Source organism: Molossus molossus, unplaced genomic scaffold (assembly GCF_014108415.1).
Source record: "Molossus molossus isolate mMolMol1 unplaced genomic scaffold, mMolMol1.p scaffold_m16_p_17, whole genome shotgun sequence".
Lineage (NCBI taxonomy): Eukaryota > Metazoa > Chordata > Mammalia > Chiroptera > Molossidae > Molossus > Molossus molossus.
In genome coordinates, this window is record NW_023425352.1 from 27,518,346 (window position 1) to 27,537,904 (window position 19,559).

The 19,559-nt window shown below is 39.0% G+C and overlaps 1 protein-coding gene across 1 annotated transcript in view; it reads right to left on the bottom strand.

Annotated features, from left to right (window-relative positions):
* The window catches only part of CC2D2B (coiled-coil and C2 domain containing 2B), a 108,480-nt gene that overhangs the window by 79,591 nt on the left and 9,330 nt on the right, over positions 1-19,559 (bottom strand). Inside the window, exons 5-9 of the mRNA XM_036265495.1 lie at positions 17,703-17,786; positions 12,977-13,175; positions 12,253-12,389; positions 12,023-12,151; positions 2,090-2,299 (exon numbers count right to left, since the gene is read on the bottom strand). Of these exons, the coding sequence (XP_036121388.1) occupies positions 2,090-2,299; positions 12,023-12,151; positions 12,253-12,389; positions 12,977-13,175; positions 17,703-17,786 (759 nt within the window). The remainder of the gene's footprint in view (positions 1-2,089; positions 2,300-12,022; positions 12,152-12,252; positions 12,390-12,976; positions 13,176-17,702; positions 17,787-19,559) is intronic.

A 19,559-nucleotide genomic window follows, 5' to 3' on the forward strand; every position in this document is an offset into this window, starting at 1 on the left:
TGGGTCTACATATAGTAGTATAGAAAATATACAGAATTAATTTTTAAAAACCAAGTTGACAAATTATACATATGGGAAGATCCAATTTATGTTAAAAATTGTTATGGCAGATGTATATCCAGAAATACATAGAAAAGAGAACTTAAAGGTTGTACTTCAAACCATGAAGTGAAGAATGAAGTGGGGCTTTCTCCCTTTGAAACATCTATGCTGAATCTTTTCCACTGAGAATGTATTTCTGTATTACTTCTGTAATTAAAAAAAGCCAGAAGGGAAAACAGCAGATGTCTGCATAGCTGAGTAGCCTTTCTACTCTCTCATATTGTCTGCAACATTTCCCCTTGTCCTGTAAGTGGGATTCATACTCATATAAAAGGACATATTCCGGTTTAAAAATTCCTTGGATGACAGTGAGTCTTCTACTGCTATGAACTTGGTTTGACCACTGGCAATAAACAGAGTCATGCATTTCAAACATAAAACATACATTCATATACATAAATACATGTAATACATAAATTATAAATCAGTATTTTGGTGGGAGACCAAAGCACACACTCTGTAATACTTTTTACAATTTACTAGGAGATTGAAGAAAATATTTATATGCACATAAGAGAACTGAAGGAAAGTAAAAATCAATGAGGAAATTACTTTTGGCTCCTAAGAATTAATAATGATAATGATAATAATAATAATAACAACAATAATGAAACATGTTATAAATCATGATCCCAAAATGTTGTTTTATACAGAAAGATATGCTACATGAAAAATATAGTTTTATATATAATAATAGACAGTATTCTAATAAAATAAAATTGAGATTGCTAAATCAGACTTCAAAGATTATACAATATTTTTGGAAATGTATCTATAAACTAGAAATCCATAAATCAAATCCCTTTTTCAATGACCTACCTCTGAATTTCAGAGTTGGTTCCTCCAGTCACAAAACAATAGCCATATTATACTAAAAGTTAGAACAGTCAATATTTGTTTTAGGAAATATTCTGACATTATTAATGCACAGCCTTCAATTATTAAGTGTTCCCACCCAATTGCTACATAAAAACTCAACTGAAGGGATTCAACCCTAGGATCTTTACACTTGTCTTTTAAAGAGCAGACATATTAAAGTACAGTTCATTTCCAAGCTTATTATAATGTCTTGGTGACGCCATCAGGTTTGAATGCTTAATTAAATACCTCACTAAGTATTAATTTTTCATTTTTCAAATGTATTCATTAGCTGAATGAGACCTATCAAAACATCTTTTCAGAGAAAACACTAGTTTACAAAATGCTAATGTATCAGAAACTCAGCAGAGTTTATATGAAAGGCATAAATTCAAAAAATAATCAGTGATTATTTGATTTCACTTCAGACATTATGTACCCTTTATGTTGTCCTTAGATGATATTTTGAATTAATCATTCTTTTTTTTTTTTTATCCTCACCCGAGGATATTTTTTTTCCCATTTTTTGTTCAGATAGAGTGGGAGGGAAAGAGAGGAAGAGAGAGAAAGAGAGAGAGAAACACTGACATGAAAGGGACACATTGAGGGCCGGGGACAAACTGCAACCGAGGTATGCACCCTTAGTGGGAACCGAACCTGGGTCTCTCTGGACTGCAGGCCAATGCTCTAACCACTGAGAAAACTGGCCAGGGCTGAATTAATCATTCTTGAATCAAGACTCCTCACATTTGATATGAGATTCAAGATCTCTAATATATTTTTTAATCAAAATACTCTATTAAAAGACTTAAAACAGCCATATGGCTCTTTTAAATAATAATTATTTCAAATAATTCTTCTTGAATCATAAGGCCAAGAACACCACTGATTAGTAAACCATTTATACGTGCTACATGTCCTGCAGGATATTTTTGAGGCTGCCTCCCCTGGCCAGTCAATTGCTGCAGTTTCTTTTCAGAAAAAACAAGATCAACCATTGTTCTAATTGGTTAAATAATTAAAGTGCTAAGGGACCATGTTCTATGATAACTTGCTCTGTACTAAGAAGTTTGTTTACTCTTTCAATATTAAATGTTGAGTCCAATAATATAGTAAAAGCCATTCTCACCTTCTCCAAAAGCAGCTGAGATAAATTCTGTTTCTGCCTGTCCTGAAAACACTCATAACGTTGCAGCAGCCTAGCACATAATACTTGTTCTTGATTGAAGAGAGGATGATGGCTAAACTGCAAACCCACAATGTTGAGATCTAATTGGTACATTTTCCTTTGACCTTCCATTTTGGTCCTAGTACTGCTTTCTACATCAGATTTCACTGCCTTTTAAAGAAAAATATATACACAGAGTTAATTTGATTGTATTTCTTTTCTAATTACAAAATTAAATTAATTTTTCCTTATAAAAGTAACATGTTAATTGTAAGAACATTAAGAGACACAGAAAAGCAAAAACCATTACTTTGATCCTTCTTCCTTAAAGTTGATTATGGCCCTTGATTTCATATATTTATATTACAGCATTTAATAATCTTGCTATAAATTATTGTTTATAATACTGTTGTGTGCTAGTAGAGGTAGAACTTTCAAGTTATAAGCTCTCAAATAATCTCCTATAGGAACACTAACAAATGGTGTTCACCACTGCTGAGTCAACAGTTTGACTACATGATGATATAACAATCATCTGTGGGCCAAAGTTAAATGGTAAACCCTTATTGAAACATTTTTCCGAAGTGAATATGTTGGTAATACCCTGGGAAATTCCTTGGAGAGGCCTGGACCTTCAAAGCAAATGCAACCTTGTAAGGAGACCATCTTTCTTTACACATGAGACTGTCTTCATTTGGATACCAGACTGTCCCTAAATTAGCTGAAGTTTGTAGGCCTTAGATTATATGCAAAATGCTTCAACTATGTTTTAGTACACTATTTTGAATTTAAGCACATAAATATTTTTTAATATGCATGTGATTGGTTTTTATTTTATTTTATTTTTTTATCCTCACCAAAGGACATTTTTGCATTTATCTTCAGATAGAGCGGGAGGAAGAGAAGGAGGAAGAGAGAGAGAGAGAAACATCAATGAGAGAGAGGGAAACATCGACGTGAAAGAGACACATCAAGTGGTTGCCACCCACACGACCCCAACCAGGGCCAGGAACAAACTGAAACAGAGGTGCATGCTCTTAGCAGGAACCGAACCTGGGACTCTCCAGTCTTAGGGCCGATGCTCTAACTGCTGAGCCAAACTGGCCAGGGCTGATTGGTTTTTAGTGATGTGATTTGAGAAGGCTAGTAGACTACTTAGCATGTATAACCTATTTCAGGAATACTTGGCCACTCCCAATAAGAGTCAAGGCTGTATCCACTTGAAAACACGAGCATGAGCCCTCTCTCTGGATCAGTCTGGTCTAACAGGACAGGCTCTCCAGCCTGTGCCATTGCTATAACACCTGCAGTTACACTACAACAATTGCTGTCCTACCCCTGACCTGATGTGGCAGCTCCAGCACTTCTCAAGGACTATAGTCACCAGTATGATGTCTACATCTCTCCTCCTTACTTTCTCCTGAACTAGGAGTCCTCCCCTGTCCCTTCCCTGGGTGGAAAGTAAGCAAGAGAACAGTCATAAAGCTTTTGTTTGTTTGTTTTTTTAGTCTTATCTTGTCTCTATTCTCTATGTAATGGACAAGTCAGTGGGAAAAACTTGTTCTTGATTCCACCTATTAGATTTAGTTCATTGGGAGGATTCCAAAATGGCGGTGGAGTGAATGGAAGCTACACAGACCGTCTCCGAGGACCAAACTGGAATTACAACTGAAATAAAGACAAATCGTCAGGAAAAAGCAACAGAAAAGCAGCTTGCAAGGACTATATAACCAGCGACACTGACTCCATCCTGGTAGGATTGCAGAGGTGCAAGAGGGGGGCTGGGAGCCCACAGACAGCAATGGCCTTAGCTGTGAGCAGTGCCCTGGGGGTTACACTCCCAAGCGCCTCCACAGCACAGAGCCAGGACAGACAATGAAATAGCCACAGCCACTCACACTGGGCTCCGGCAGAGGGAGGGTGGACTGGACTGGAACAGTGTGAGGACACTTGGGATTTGGAGGACGCTCAAAGCTTTTGTTGAGTTGCAGCCACGCAGGATGGTGGCCATCTTACTCCTTTCCAGGGCTCTGGGGAGAGGCAGTGGCCCCTCCCTCGGAGATTCAACCCTACCTGCTGGCCATTGACATGCAAATTGAGGTTCATTAACAACCAGCATCTGCCCCACCCTCAGGAAATCCCCTTATTCTGAGCAACTGAGGCAGTTTTTCATTAAACTCAGAACCCAAGGCTCTTCAAGCAACCACAACTAATAGCCTCCAGTCACAAAGCTAGAGGATAACTGAACCATTCATGGGCTTGCAACTCTGCCAAGGAATGTAAGACTTGACATTGGTGTTTAAGTGGGTCCTCCCATGCTCATTCAAACCCAGGAGAGAGAGCCACAAATACTAGAATTCCAACACCCACAGGGAAAATTTGGCAGGCCCCAAAACACACGGTGATAGCCAAATGGTGAAAAAAAAAAAAGCCAAATGAAAGAACAAGACACCTCTACCAAAGATGAGATAAATGAGAAACAGTTAAGCAAGTTAACAGAGCTAGAATTCACAGCCATGATGTTGAAGAAGCTCAACAGCATGAGTAAGGACATCAACACCATGAGTAAAGACACAGATACGTTGAAAATCAACCAACTGGAGATTAAAAACCACCAAGAAGAAATTAAGAATGATATACCAGAAATAAAGAACACATTGGAAGGTCTAAACAGCAAAGCAGAAGAAGCTGAGGACCGGATCAGTGAATTAGAAGACAGGGTAGAAAAAATCAACCAATCAGAAAACCAGAAGGAAAAAAACAATTAAAAAACAGGAAGACTGCTTAAGAGAACTGTGGGACAACTGGAAACTTAATAACATACACATCATAGGAGTCCATGAAGAAGAAGAAGAAAATGAACAAGGGTTAGATAATATATTTGATGAAATAGTGACAGAAAACTGACCTAATTTGGTGAAGGAAGAAGGCATTCAAGTTCAAGAAGCACAGAGAGCCCCAAGTAAGAAGAACCCAAACAGGCCCACACCAAGACACATAGTCATTAAAATGCCAAAAATTAAAGACAAAGAGAGAATCCTAAAGGCAACAAGAGATAAGCAACAGGTTACCTACAAAGGAACCCCCATAAGGCTCTCAGCTGACTTCTCAACACAAACACTACAGGCCAGAAGGGAATGGCATGAAGTAATCAAGGTCATGAAAAACAAGGATCTGAATCCAAGACTACTGTACCCAGCAAGGCTATCATTCAAAATAGAAGGTCAAATAAAGAATTTCCCAGACTAAAAAAAGTCTAAGGAAATACATTAACACCAAACCAGCACTGCAAAAAATGTTAAAAGGACTACTGTAATTAGTAGAAAAAACAGGAAGAAAAATAGAACCACACTAACCAAAAATGGCAATAGATGAGTACATATCAATAATCACCTTTAATGTAAATGGACTGAATGCTCTGATAAAAGGACACAAAGTATCTGACTGGATAAGAAAGCATGACTCATCTATATGTTGTTTACAAGACTCCCACCTCACAACAAAGACTCACATAGGTTGAGAGTGAAGGGATGGAAAAAAACCTTCCAAGCAAAGAGAAAGGAAAAAAAAGCTGGGGTAGAATACTCATAACTGATCAAATAGATTTCAAAATGAAGGCCATAACTATAGACAAAGAAGGCCACTACATAATATTGAAAGGATCTATCCAACAGGAAGATATAACCTTAATAAACATATATGCACCCAATATAGGAGCACCAAAATATATTTTAAATCTTCTGGAGGACTTCAAAGGAGAAATCGACAACAATACAATCATAGCAGGGGACTTCAACACCCCACTGACATCACTGGATAGATCCTCTAGATAAAAAATTAGGAAGGAAACAGAGACTCTAAATGAAGAATTAGACCAAATGGATTTAATAGATATCTACAGAGAATTACACCCCCAAACTACAGAATTCACATTCTTCTCAAGTGCACATGGGACATTCTCAAAGATAGACCACATGTTAGGACACAAACTAAATCTCTACAAGTTCATGAAGACTGATATCAAGCATCTTCTCAGATCACAATGGTATGAAACTAGACATCAATTGCAACAAGAACATGCAAAGACATTTGAACACATGGTGGCTAAATAGCATGTTATTAAACAATGAATGAGTTACTGAGGAGATCAAGGAAGAAATTAAAATCATCCTGGAAACCAATGATTATGAACACACAACAACACAAAATCTATAGGATGCAGCAAAAGCAGTTCTGAGAGGGAAGTTCATAGCACTACAGGCCTACCTCAAGAAGCAAGAAAAATTTCTAATAGACTATCTAACCTCACAACGTAAAGAACTAGAAAGCAAACAAAAAGAAAACCCCAGAGCAAATAGAAGAAAGGAAATAGTAAAGATCAGAGCAGAAATAAATGACATAGAGGCCAAAAAAAATTGAAAGAATCAATGAAACAAAGAGCTGGTTTTTTGAAAAGATAAACAAGATTGATGGACCCTTAGCTAGACTCACCAAGAAACAAAGAGAGAGAACCCAAATACACAAAATCAGAAATGGAAGAGGAGAAGTAACAACCAACACCACGGAAATACAAAAGATCGTTAACAGCTACTAGTAACAATGATATGGCAACAAATTCGACAATCTAAGCAAAATGGACAAATTTCTAGAAACACATAGTCTCCCAAAACTGAACCGGGAAGAGATAGAAAACTTGAATAGACCAATAACAACTAAGGAAATTGAAGAGGTAATCAAGACTCTCCCAGCAAACAAAAGCCCAGGCCCGGATGGCTTCACGGGGGAGTTTTACTGAACATTCAAAAAAGAACTAACACCCATTCTCCTCAAACTATTTCAAAAAATTCAAGAAGAAGGAAGACTTCCAAACACGTTTTATGAGGCCAGCATAATTCTAATTCCAAAACCAGAAGAAGACACAACAAAGAAAGAAAACTACAGGCCAATATCCCTGATGAACATAGACACCAAAATCCTGAACAAAATATTAGCAAATCGGATCCAGAAATGCATCAAAAAAATTATTCACCATGATCAAGTGGGATTCATCCCAGGGATGCAAGGCTGGTACAATATTCACAAATCAATAAGTGTGATACACCACATAAATAAAATGAAGAATAAATACCACATGATCATATCAATAGATGCTGAAACAGCATTAGACAAAATCCAGCATCCATTTCTGATAAAAATACTCAGCAATGTGGAAATAGAGGGATTATATCTTGACATAATAAAGACTATAAATGAAAGACCTCCAGCCATCATCATACTCAATGGGCAGAAACTAAAAGCATTTCCCTTAAGAACAAGACAGGGATGCCCACTTTTGCCACTCTTATTTACTATAGTACTGGAAGTCTTAGCCACATCAATCAGGCATGAAGAAAAAATAAAAGGGATCCAAATTGGAAAGGAGGAAGTGAAACTATCATTATTCACAGATGACATGATATTATACACAGAACACCCTAAAGATTCCATCAAAAGTCTATTAGACTTGCCCTGGCCAGTTTGGCTCAACGGTTAGAGCGTCGGCCTGCGGTCCGGAGAGACCCGGGTTTGGTTCCCGCTAAGGGCGCGTACTTCGGTTGCAGTTTGTCCCCGGCCCTGGTTGGTCGTGCGGGTGGCAGCCACTCAATGTGTCCCTTCACGTCGATGTTTATCTCTCTCTCTCCCCCTTCCTCTCTCTCCCTTCCACTCTATCTGTACAAAAAATGGAAAAATATCCTCGGGTGAGGAAAAAATAAATAAATAAATAAAAGTCTATTAGACTTAATAAATCAATTTGGCAATGTAGCAGAATACAAAATTAACATCAAGAAATCAACGGCATTCTTATACACCAATGATAAACTCACAGAAAGAGAAACTGAAAAAACACTCCTATTTACCATTGTGGCAAAAAAATTAAGATACTTAGGAATAAACTTAACCAAAGAAGTAAAGGACCTATATGCAGAAAACTACAGGTCACTGAAAAAAGAAATAGAGGAAGATATAAAATAGTGGAAGCACATACCTTGTTCATAGACTGGAAGAATTAACATGATTAAAATGTCCATATTACCCAAAGCAATCTATAGATTCAATGCAATCCTCATCAAAATACTAATGACATATTTCACAGAACTAGAACAAATACTTCAAAAGTTCATATGGAACCAATAAAGACCCCGTATAGCCACAGCAATCTTGAAAAAGAAGAACAAAGTAGGTGGGATCACAATACCAGATATCAGGTTATACTACAAAGCTACTGTAATCAAAACAGCCTGGTATTGGCACAAGAACAGGCATATAGACCAGTGGAAGAACAGAGAACCTAGAAATGGACCCAAGACATTATGCTCTATTAATATTTGGCAAAGGAGGCAAGAGCATACAATGGAGTAAAGACAGCTTCTTTAATAAATGGTGTTGGGAAAATTGGACAGCTACATGCAAAAAAATGAAACTAGACCATCAACTTACCATATATAAGAATAAACTCAAAATGAATAAAAGACTTAAATGTGACCCGTAAATCCATAAAAATCCTAGAAGAAAATGTAGGTAACAAAATTTCCGACATCATACGCAGCGGAATTTTCACTGATACATCACCTAAGGCAACAGAAACAAAGGAAAAAATGAACACATAGGACTACATCAAACTAAAAAGCTTCTGCACAGCAAAAGAAACAACCATCAAAATGGAAAGGCAACCCACTGTATGGGAGAACATCATTGCCAATGATGTATCAGATAAGGGGTTAATTTCCAATATATATAGAGTGCTCATACAACTCAACGAAAGGAAGACAAAGAACCCAATTTAAAAATGGGCAGAGGACCTAAATAGACACCTCTCCAAACAGGACATCCAAATGGCCAAAAGACATATGAAGAAATGGTCAACATCACTAATCATCAGAGAGATGCAAATTAAAACCTTCCACCTGTCAGAATGGCCGCCATCAACAAATCATCAAACAAGTGTTGGCGAGAGTGTGGAGAAAAGGGGACTCTAGTATACTGCTGGTGGGAATGCAGACTGGTGCAGCCACTATGGAAAACCCTATGGTGTTACTTCAAAAAATTAAAAATTGAACTGCCATTTGACCCAGTGATCCCACTTCTAGGAATATACCCTAAGATGCCTGAAACACCAATCAGAAAGAATATATGTACCCCCATGTTTGTAAAGCACTATTTACAATAGCTAAGATCTGGAAACAGCCCAAGTGTCCATCAGTAGACGAATGGATCAAAAAGCAGTGGTACATATACACAATGGAGTACTATGCAGCTGTAAGAAAGAAAGATCTCTTATGCTTTGAGACGACGTGGAGGGACCTGGAAAGTGTTATCCTCAGTGAAACAAGCCAAGCAGAAAAAGACAAATACCACATGATCTTACTTATTTGTGGAATATAATGAACATAACAGTCTGAGGAATAGGGTAGAACCAGAGACGTGGAAGTAGGGTACAGACTGATAACCCACAGAAGAGGGGGTGTTGGAGGGAGGGAAGAGATAAACCACAGAACTTATATGCATGGACGCATAACCAATGGACATGGACAACAAAGCCGGGGACGAGGTGGGGGGATGGGGAGGAGGGTGTCAATGGGGAAAAAAGGAGAAACATCTGTAACAAAAATAAAATTTAAAAATTAATGAAAAAAGTAAAAATAAAGTAACATAAAAATCAAACAAAAAAATATTTAATTAATTGGTAGTAAAATGGTCATTAACTAGGCAAAACCATCAGGAAAATAAACAGATTCAGGTTTTTGTTGTTGTTGTTGTTGTTGTTGTTAATCCTCACCTGAGGATATTTTTCCATTGATTTTTAGAGACAGTGGAAGAGAGGAAAGGGGGTGGAGGAGAGAGAGAGACAGAGAGAAAGAGAGAAAGTGAAATATTGATGTGAGACACATCAATCAGTTGCCTCCCCCATGTATCCAGACTGAGGATCAAACCTGAAACCCAGGTACATGCCCTTGACTGGGAATGGAACACAAGACCCTTCGATGAACAGGCTAGTGCTCTAACCACTTAGCATCACCATTTTGGGCAATAGTTTTGGTATTAAAACAACCAAAGTATAATGAACTTTTGGAAATTAAAGTTGCAAGCTAGAGATGTCTGTCTTATTAAGTAGGCTCAGCACTAGTCGAATAACTGTTCCTTATTTCCTTTGGGTTCTTTTTGAGTGATACAAGCCCCTGCCCTTGGTCCTATCCTATTCAGTACGTTCTGACTGGTGTTCAGAAGCTAGAGAATGGTAACTTAGATGGCGGATAGCTAGCAACAGTCAAAGGATGTGAGTTTAGACTGGAGAACAAAAGCTAAAGCTTGGGAGTGACCATAGGCTTCAGATATTTGAAGCACTGTTGCATAAATGCTTTATGAGTTCCTTATGACCACACAAGGTCAAATGAGCATTACTGATTCAGGAAGCAGATTTTAATTCAGCACAGAAAACAATAAAAAATTAGAACTTGCGAATACAAGAATAAGATTCCTGACACTGGTTATAAGCAGCAATTGACAAAAGGGATTAAGTAAACTTCTAGAACCAGGTAAGTGTGTTAGAACAAAGCACAAATGTCTAGGCAACAATGATTCAAAGGCCAGATAAAAGCACAAAATCATCCAAACTGATGACGTGCAAAATCTCAGTATATGTATAAGACAGGTGCTAGAAGAGGGAATAAAAAGGGCATCGTCAAACTAGCAAAAATAGTCAGCAAATAAGACCTGGGGAGAAACCCCAAAGGAGCACTGCCTCCAAGGCTGGCGGGCAGACTTAAAAATGTGGACAAGATAGCCCTGGCCGGTTTGGTTCAGCGGTTAGAGCTTCGGCCTGCGGTCCTGAGAGACCCGGGTTCGGTTCCCGCTAAGGGCACGTACCTCGGTTGCAGTTTGTCCCCGGCCCTGGTCGGTTGTGCGGGTGGCAGCCACTTGATGTGTCCCTTCACGTCGATGTTTCTCTCTCTCTCTGTTCCTCTCTCTCCCTCCCACTCTACCTGAACAAAAAATGGAAAAATGTCCTCGGATGAGGATAAAAAAAAAAAAATGTGGACAAGATAGAAGGGGAAGGCACGCAGAAACATTTGTCTGACACACTTCCAGCATATTACCTGTTAAGGATGCTACAGAATGAATTTTAATACTCAGTTTAGATGCTTGGTGAAGCAACATCCACATTTACTCCCAACTCTAGGAGTCCACTGAATACTGAAACTGTGCTTGGATGATGCACTGGAGGAAAAAGTTACTTGTTCAGCACAGTGATTTCCAACATCAGCATCTTTATAAAGGTTAATCTGGATGGTAGTTAATATTTCTCCAAAAATTTTATGTTTTGCATTTAGTTACCATCCTTTTTGTTCATTCATTTATTCATTAATGTATTCACTCATTCAACTCATTCAACAAGCTTCCACTGTTTCAAGGACCTCTCTCCCCAACAATGGTCTCTAATAATTATGTTGAAATATGTGTACTATATCTTGAGCAAAGTAAAAATAATCCTATGTCCTACTATCTAGAGATAATTATGAACTTTGATATACTTTCCAGTCTTTTAGTCCATGTACACATGCATGTGCTTGTCCATTCACTGATAAATTCATTCATTATATATTTTTATAAAATTAGGATTATATACAATTTTTCAATCTGCTTTTTTTAACTTCACATTTTATTTAGAGCATTTACCCATATCATTGAATATTCCTCAAAAACATAATTTTAATGGATATTTAACATTTCATCATAGTTTTGCCATATTAGTAGACATTAATATATTTAAAGTGTGAATTGACACCACAAAACATAAGTTATAATTGATATTACAAGAATTCTAACCATAATTACAAATAAACTGTTGTTGGTTACCTTCCTGTATATGGTCTTTAGTGATGGATTTAAAGATTTGTTGCTTATGTTTAGTCTGAATTTCCATGAATGTCTAATAGGTGAAGGTAATGACATTATTTCAGCACTTTCTTCAAACCAACACATTCCCTATCAAAAATATTTAAGAAACATAGTAATTAAATATTTCATCAAAAACAAATATCACATACTATCAATGAGTGGTTTAACTTGTCAGCTGGTGCACTTGCCTCTTCTAGTTGAAGCAGGCGATTTTCCATTTTGTTGCAGGTCTTTTTGTATGTTTTTGGCTTTCTCTGCATATAGAAGCCTTCGTCTTCTAAAATACGTGGCATCATATCTTTTGGCAGCTTACGCTGGTTGAGCACTTAATGACAAAACCTATATATTACTTTAAAGTCCAAAATATTAAACTGGTATTGACCAAAAAGAAGCAAAAAGGGAACTCTCATGTACCTACCACTAAAGTCTCGCAGGCAAGCCTAAACACACGCGCACACACACACACACACACACACACACACACACAAAGAGTGCTTTTAACTAATTCTCTTAAACTCAGAGAAGGCATGAAGAACAAATATAGAAAATACTATTCTATAATTTAAGATCAGTACTTTTATTTTTAACCCTTTTCCAAGGATATGCTTATTGATTTTAGAAAGAGAGAAAGGGAGGAGGGAGAGAGAGAGAGAGAAATATCAATGCAAAAGAACATTGATAGGTCATCTTCTGCACGTGCCCCAACCAGGGATCAAACCCGTAACCTAGGTATGTGCCCTGACCGGAAATCCAACCTGCAACCTTACAGTATACGAGATGCTGATGCAACCAACTGAGCCACGCCAGCTGGGGCTAGATCAGTACTTTTTATCTATCAAGTATACAAAGAAGCTATTATCCTTTAATATGATTCTTTAATGACTCAAATATTTTATTGTAAATGAACTTTACCTGGAGAACTGCTTGGCACAAAAATATTTGCCTGTTGTTTTTTTATTTGTTCTTGATCATCTTCATATTCAGCAGCTCTTACTTCAAGTAAATCTGGAAAAATTACTTCTTCCATGCAATCTTCATCTGGACTTTCAGAAAAATCCTGTGAATTATCACCAAGTGAGAAATGTTTGGGGTAACTATCATTTACTGATCTCTGTTTAATACCAAAAAGAAAAATAAGTATACATGCTTGTCTTTCTGACCCATGCCACCCAGTTCAAGGTCAAGATGAAACTGTTATAATGAAATTTCACTGAACACAGAGGAACTCATTTAAGGCTTAATATTTTACAATATGATTTTTCTATAGCACTTCCTTGCAATGCTCAAAGAAAGATTACTGAAATAGAATTATAATTCAAGCCCCTTCTCTCCTATGAAAAATATTCTGAGATACTGGACTATGACATATCAATCACTGAGAATTCACAATGTAGGGCAAAAGTCCAGGGACATCAGGCCATGTGGTCTTAAACCCTATTTTTTTCACTATTCAGAAAGCAGTAGTGCCTCAAGTGATTGTGGAGCATCCCTAATGTTTTCTGAATAATATTTAAGGGGGAAAAAAGAAAGAAAAGTAAAGATTCAACATAGAATTCTATGGCAGAGTGATTATAGTGAAATTCGAAAAGATGCTATATATAAAAGTTACAATCTGAATACAGTCGTCCCTCGTCACTTTGCGCTTTGACTTTCGCGGGTTCACTCTATCATGGTTTTTTTCAAATATAGTATAGTATATAAATAAAGAATCCTACTTTGCGGAAATTCATTTATCTCTGTAGAGTCTGGAACTGATTAACCATGATAAACGAGGGCCGACTGTATAGGTATTGAAAGATATATTACTAAATATAGAAATGCATATTTCTATATCATGATCAGAAATGTCGAGTCTCTTTACACACAAAAAAATCAACACTTCATTTTGAATTACTTTATTGTCTAATTTGAAATCCACACATATTGAAAAAGGATAGAGTGCATGAATCATGCAAATAAAAACCCTTCAAAAACATATATTTCAGGATATATAATTAAATAAAAATAATTAATTACACAATGTGTTTGAATAGAGGACCTTACGTGGCCCTGATCAAGCCAGACAAAATTAAGTAACATAGTAAAGCCTCACCTAGGTTCATATCAAGTCATCACGTCATCATACTCTGCCTCCTACCTGTCATGAAATCAAGATATTTTATATCCAGAAATCTTTATGGTATCTTTCGGAATTCAAACAAAGAAGCAAGATTTGGCTCAGCGGTTAGAGCATCAGCCCGCGGTCCAGAGAGACCCAGGTTTGGTTCCTGCTAAGGGCATATACCTCGGTTGCTGTTTGTCCCCGGCCCTGGTTGGTCGTGCAGATGCCAGCCACTCGAAGTATCCCTTTCATGTCGATCTCTCTCTCTCTCTCTCTCTCTCTCTCTCTCTCTCTCCCTCCCTCCCTCCCTCCCTCCCTCCCTCCCACTCTGAACAAAAAATAGAAGGATGTCCTTGGGTGAGGATAAATAAATAAATAAATAAAATAAAATAAATAAAAAATAAAATATTTGGGAGATCCTCACATAGGGATCTTTGAAGATTCCAATCATAGACAAAAGAACTCTCTTTGTTCCAGTGGGGACCCCCATTATCAATTTTCCTTTACAGCTTCCCAGATGTGGGCCAAGGCTTCCAACTTGCCTTCAGAGCTAAGGTCTGACCTGATGGCCAAGTATGTCATGCTCTCATCTTAGATCCCACCTTTTTCTTTTTTTAATGCCTGCAAAGGTCTCTTTTATGAACTCTACCCTACACAATTTGCCTATATTTTTAGCCTGAGACAAGTTGTGATCTCAACCAATATAAGCCCCATCTGACCAACTATTCCTGCTGTAGTCTAAGGCTAGCTGCTATCCCAGATCACTTTCTTGGTCTTAACTGTGCAGCTCACAGCAGAGCAGTGCCTGTGCTATTAGCTTGCTGCGTGACAGGGTGTATGAGGTCAGAAGGCATCCACCCAACTCTGCATGCATAAGTCTATAGTGGATACTCCTGAGTATGTTGTGGTAAACAAGAGATAATCCCCCCACCTTACAGAAACATGCCTTGTTAACTGTTAGCAGAACTGTCTAGAAGTAACCTTGGGCCTCACTCTGGGTTGTCCAGACAACATTTTTGAGACCAGGACTCCCCCTTCTCCCAGTAGGAAGGAATCACAGTCAAACTCAGCCTCCCACAAAACAGGAGCTTTCTCCTTCCTGTGATGAGGACAGTAGTGTCCTATAGGCTCCAAAGTCACCAAGTGCAGGGCAGATGACTTTTCCAGACAACTCTAAACAACGTGCATCGGAACTGGAACTTCCTCATGTCCAAGCACCCTATTTCTCCCACTGACCAATTTCTCTTATGCATGCCCTATGATAAGAAAGAGAAGCCATAACCACAGTGCCTGGCCCTGGTGCACTCTGCTGGGTGGACTCTCTCCTTTTTTCCCCAGGAAAGCACATTCCTTAACTCTTATCATGGACATCTACAAGGTTGGGTAACTGGGCAGAACATGTATATGTTTGGCACTCACTTATTCAATGTTCATCTAAATGGTCGCTGAGTGCCTTCTGTGGTCCAGGATGAAAATAAACAGACAGACATAGAAATATGTGCTAGGTGGTAATAAGTGTTATGGGGTAAAAGCAAATAAGGGAATAGAGAATGCTGGGATGGGTAGGTGGGTGGTACTGTTTTTGATAGACTTGTCAGGCACAGTATATTTAATTATGTGTCATTTGAACACAGACCAAAGGTAGTGAGGGAGAGAGCTTGAGGATAGGGAAGGAATTTTCTACACAGATAAAAAGTACAAAGTCCCTGAGGCAAGAGCATGCTGTAAAGAATAGGTAAATAGCCAATATGGTTGGAGTTGGGTGGGAGAAGGGGAAAGCAGTAAGAAGTAGTCAGAGAGGTGCCAAAGGGGCCAGGTCATGTAAGCCTTGGAGGACCCTATAAGGACTTTGGCTTTTGTTTTGAGATAGAAAACCATTAGAAGATGTAAGCAAAAGAATGGCCTGCCTTAGGTTTTAACAGGATTACTCTGACTACTGTATGGTATAAAAATTAGTCTGTGTGAGCAATAGTGAAAACAGAGAGAGAGACTATGGCAATGCTCCAGATAAGAAGTTATGGTGGCTTAGACTAGGGTTGTACCAGTGGAGGTGGTGAAAAGTAGATAAGATTCTGGAATACTTGAAGGTAGAACCAATAGGACTTGTGATGATATGGATGTGAGGCATGCTAGTGGAAGAGAATCCAAGAATAACACCAAGGTTTGGCTGAGCAACTGAAAAAATGGAATTGCCCATCACTACTATGATTCTATTTATATAAAAGTCTGCGTGTGCATGTACTGGCGTAAGCATAAAGAAAAGTATGAAAAAATGATGATAGTGGTTTATCTCAGGGCAGTGAGATTTCACATGATTTTTATTTTTTTCCTCATCGTTTTCTGCCCTAGGTTTTTATAATGCATACAGTTTGTTTAAATTTTTAAAAAATAAAGTCATTTTTATGGAAAAAAACAACAATAACAAAGAAGGAATGAAAGGACTGGGCATTATGCAAAGAAAAAGGAAAGGAAGGCACTGGGAAGAAGTAGGAAGGCAAATGGGGGGTCCAAGAGGGACTCCAAAGGAGGACCTGAAGGATTTGGAAATGACTAAGAGGTGTTAGTAGATAGAAAGAACTCTGGGGAATAGGAAGCACTCAGGGAGGGGACTCAAGGAAACTGGAGAGATTTGAAGGTAGAGAGGAAATAGAGAAAAATGTAGAGGAACATGACCAGCAGGACGACCAATGAAAGAGACTGACAAATCAGGCGCAATGGAAAAGACGAGACTGGAGGAAAGAACAACCAGTGAATAACAGGAGTTTGAGAAAAACTGGGAAGAAGTGACAGAAATTGGAAGGCTCTGAGATTGGACTAGGAGGGATGAAGACGGACTCTATGGAGAGTTATTACTGAGAACACTAAGATCACTGAGAACAATGTGGGGCACTTGGTGAGAAGGACAGGAAACACAGAAGAAAAACAAAACAGACTTTGGAGCTGACAGCCTACACTTCCCAGCTCTATCAATGCTTAACCTTCTGACCTTAACTTCCTCACCTATCAAACAAAGACGATAACAAATGCCTGCCTCACAGGGTTTCTATGAGGACTGAATGATGCAATCCACATTAAAAATTTAGTGTATTGATTGCCCCAGCCAGTTTGGCTCAGTGGTTAGAATGTCAGCCCATGGACCGAAGGGTCTCAGGTTCAATTCCGGTCAAGGGCACATACCTGGGTTGCAGGTTCAACCCCCAGCCCTGGTCAAGGTAGTGTGGGAGGCAACCAATCAATGTGTCTCTCTTACATCAGTCTCTCTCTCTCCCTCTCTTCCTCCCTCTCTCCCTTGCACTCTCTCTAAAAAGCAATGGAAAAATATCCTCGGGTGAGAATTTAAAAAATGTTTTTAGTATATCACTGGGCATCCAATAAAGCACTCACTAAATTTTAGGAATTATTATGAATAGCTCAATTTAAAGAGAAGAAGGTGACTCAACAATAAATATCTCCCATCCAAGTATTTTATTTTTTGCCTTCAATAACAGTTATTTTTCCTGAGAATGAGGATGCTAGAGGAAGGGGAACAAATCCAACCTGCTCTGACGACTGGCTCAAAGCTGCGTCTTCTTGACTACTCAGAGTGAAAAATGAAAGGCCTGCATCCAATGAGACGTCAGTCTGTGGGTTAAACAATGGTAAACCAGTACTCAGTGTTGAAATGAATACTGTTTCTGCTAATAAGGAAAAGATATCCTTTTCTGCAATAAGGTAAATAGTAACTATTATCTTATCCATGAGCAAGGAGCAGCAGGAAAGACAGTATCAAATTATATTTAACTTCAAGTCTGGTTTATGAATTTTTGTTTTGTTTTTAAGGTTCTGATAACTGCAATAAAAAAAAAAAAGAACAGAGTCCAAATGTTCTCCATCTTCCCCAACTATCTCTTCACTCTAGTCAGAGTATTGAGAGCATCATTTTACACTTTGATCAAAATGTGGGCTCAGGGCAAATTATTTTTCTCTCCCTGTTCAAGTGTTCTCACGAGGGTGTGTGCTCACACACAAGTACCACTCCACTTTGAGAAGACGGCCGGAGACACGATCCTACCTTCCTCCAGCCGGAGGAAGCACCTAGGCCGAGGCTGGAGTCGGAGCCAGGGACCAGAAAAATGGCGGCGGAGTGAACGGAAGCTACACAGACCGTCTCCCAGAACCAAACTGGAATTACAACTATAAAACAGACAAATTGATGGGAAAAACCAACAGAAAAGCAGCTTGCGAGGACCATATAACGAGGGACACTGACTCCATCCCGGTAGGCTTGTGAAGGCGCGAGACGGGGGCTGGAAGCCCACGGTCGGCAGCTCGGCAGCGGCCTCAGCTGTGAGCAGCGCCCTCGGGTTACACTCCCAGGCGGCCCCACAGCGCAGAGCCGGGACAGAGGTTAAAACAGCCACAGCCACTCACCTTGGGCTCTGGCAGAGGGAGGGCAGACTGGACTGGAACTGTGTCGGGACACTCGGGATTTGGAGGGCACCCAGAGCTTTTGCTGAGTGCAGCCACACAGGACGGTGGCCATATTGCTCCTTCCCAGGGCTCTGGGGGAAGGCAGCAGCCCCTCCCTCGGAGATCCAACCCCACCCTGTGGGCCATTGAAGTGCTAATTGAGGCTCACTAACGACCAGCATCTGCCCCACCCTCAGGAAATCCCCTTGTGCTGAGCACCTGAGGGAGCTTTTCAATCAATTGACAACCCCAAACTCATCAAGTAACCTAGACTGCTAGCCTCCAGGCAAAAAACTAGAGGATAACAGTACCTTTCCTGGGCTAGCAACTTTAACCAGGAAAGTAAGACTTGACAGTGGTGTTTAATGTGGGTCCTCCCTCGCTCATCTAAACCCAGGAGAGGGAGCCACAAACAGCAGAACACCAACACTTTGACAGGCTCCAAAGCCCACTGTGATAGCCAAAATGGTGAAACACAGAAACAGAAGCCAAATGAAAGAGCAAGAGACCTCCACCGAAGATGAGATCAATGTGGAGCAATTAGGCATGTTAACAGAGCTAGAATTCAGAGCCATGATCTTGAGGAAGCTGAATAGCATGAGTAAGGACATAGATACACTGAAAATAAGCCAATTGGAAATTAACAACCATCAAGAAGAGATAAAAAATGACATATCAGAAATAAAAAACACATTGGAAGGTTTAAAAAGCAGAGTAGAGGAAGCTGAGGACCGGATCAGTGAATTAGAAGACAGGGTAGAAAAAATCAACCAATCAGAAAACCAAAAGGAAAAAACTATTAAAAAACAGGAAGACAGCTTAAGAGAACTATAGGACAACTGGAAACGTAATAATATTCGCATCATAGGAGTCCCCGAAGAAGAAGAAAATGAGCAAGGGATAGAGAATATATTCAAAAAAATAGTGACAGAAAACTTCCCTAAT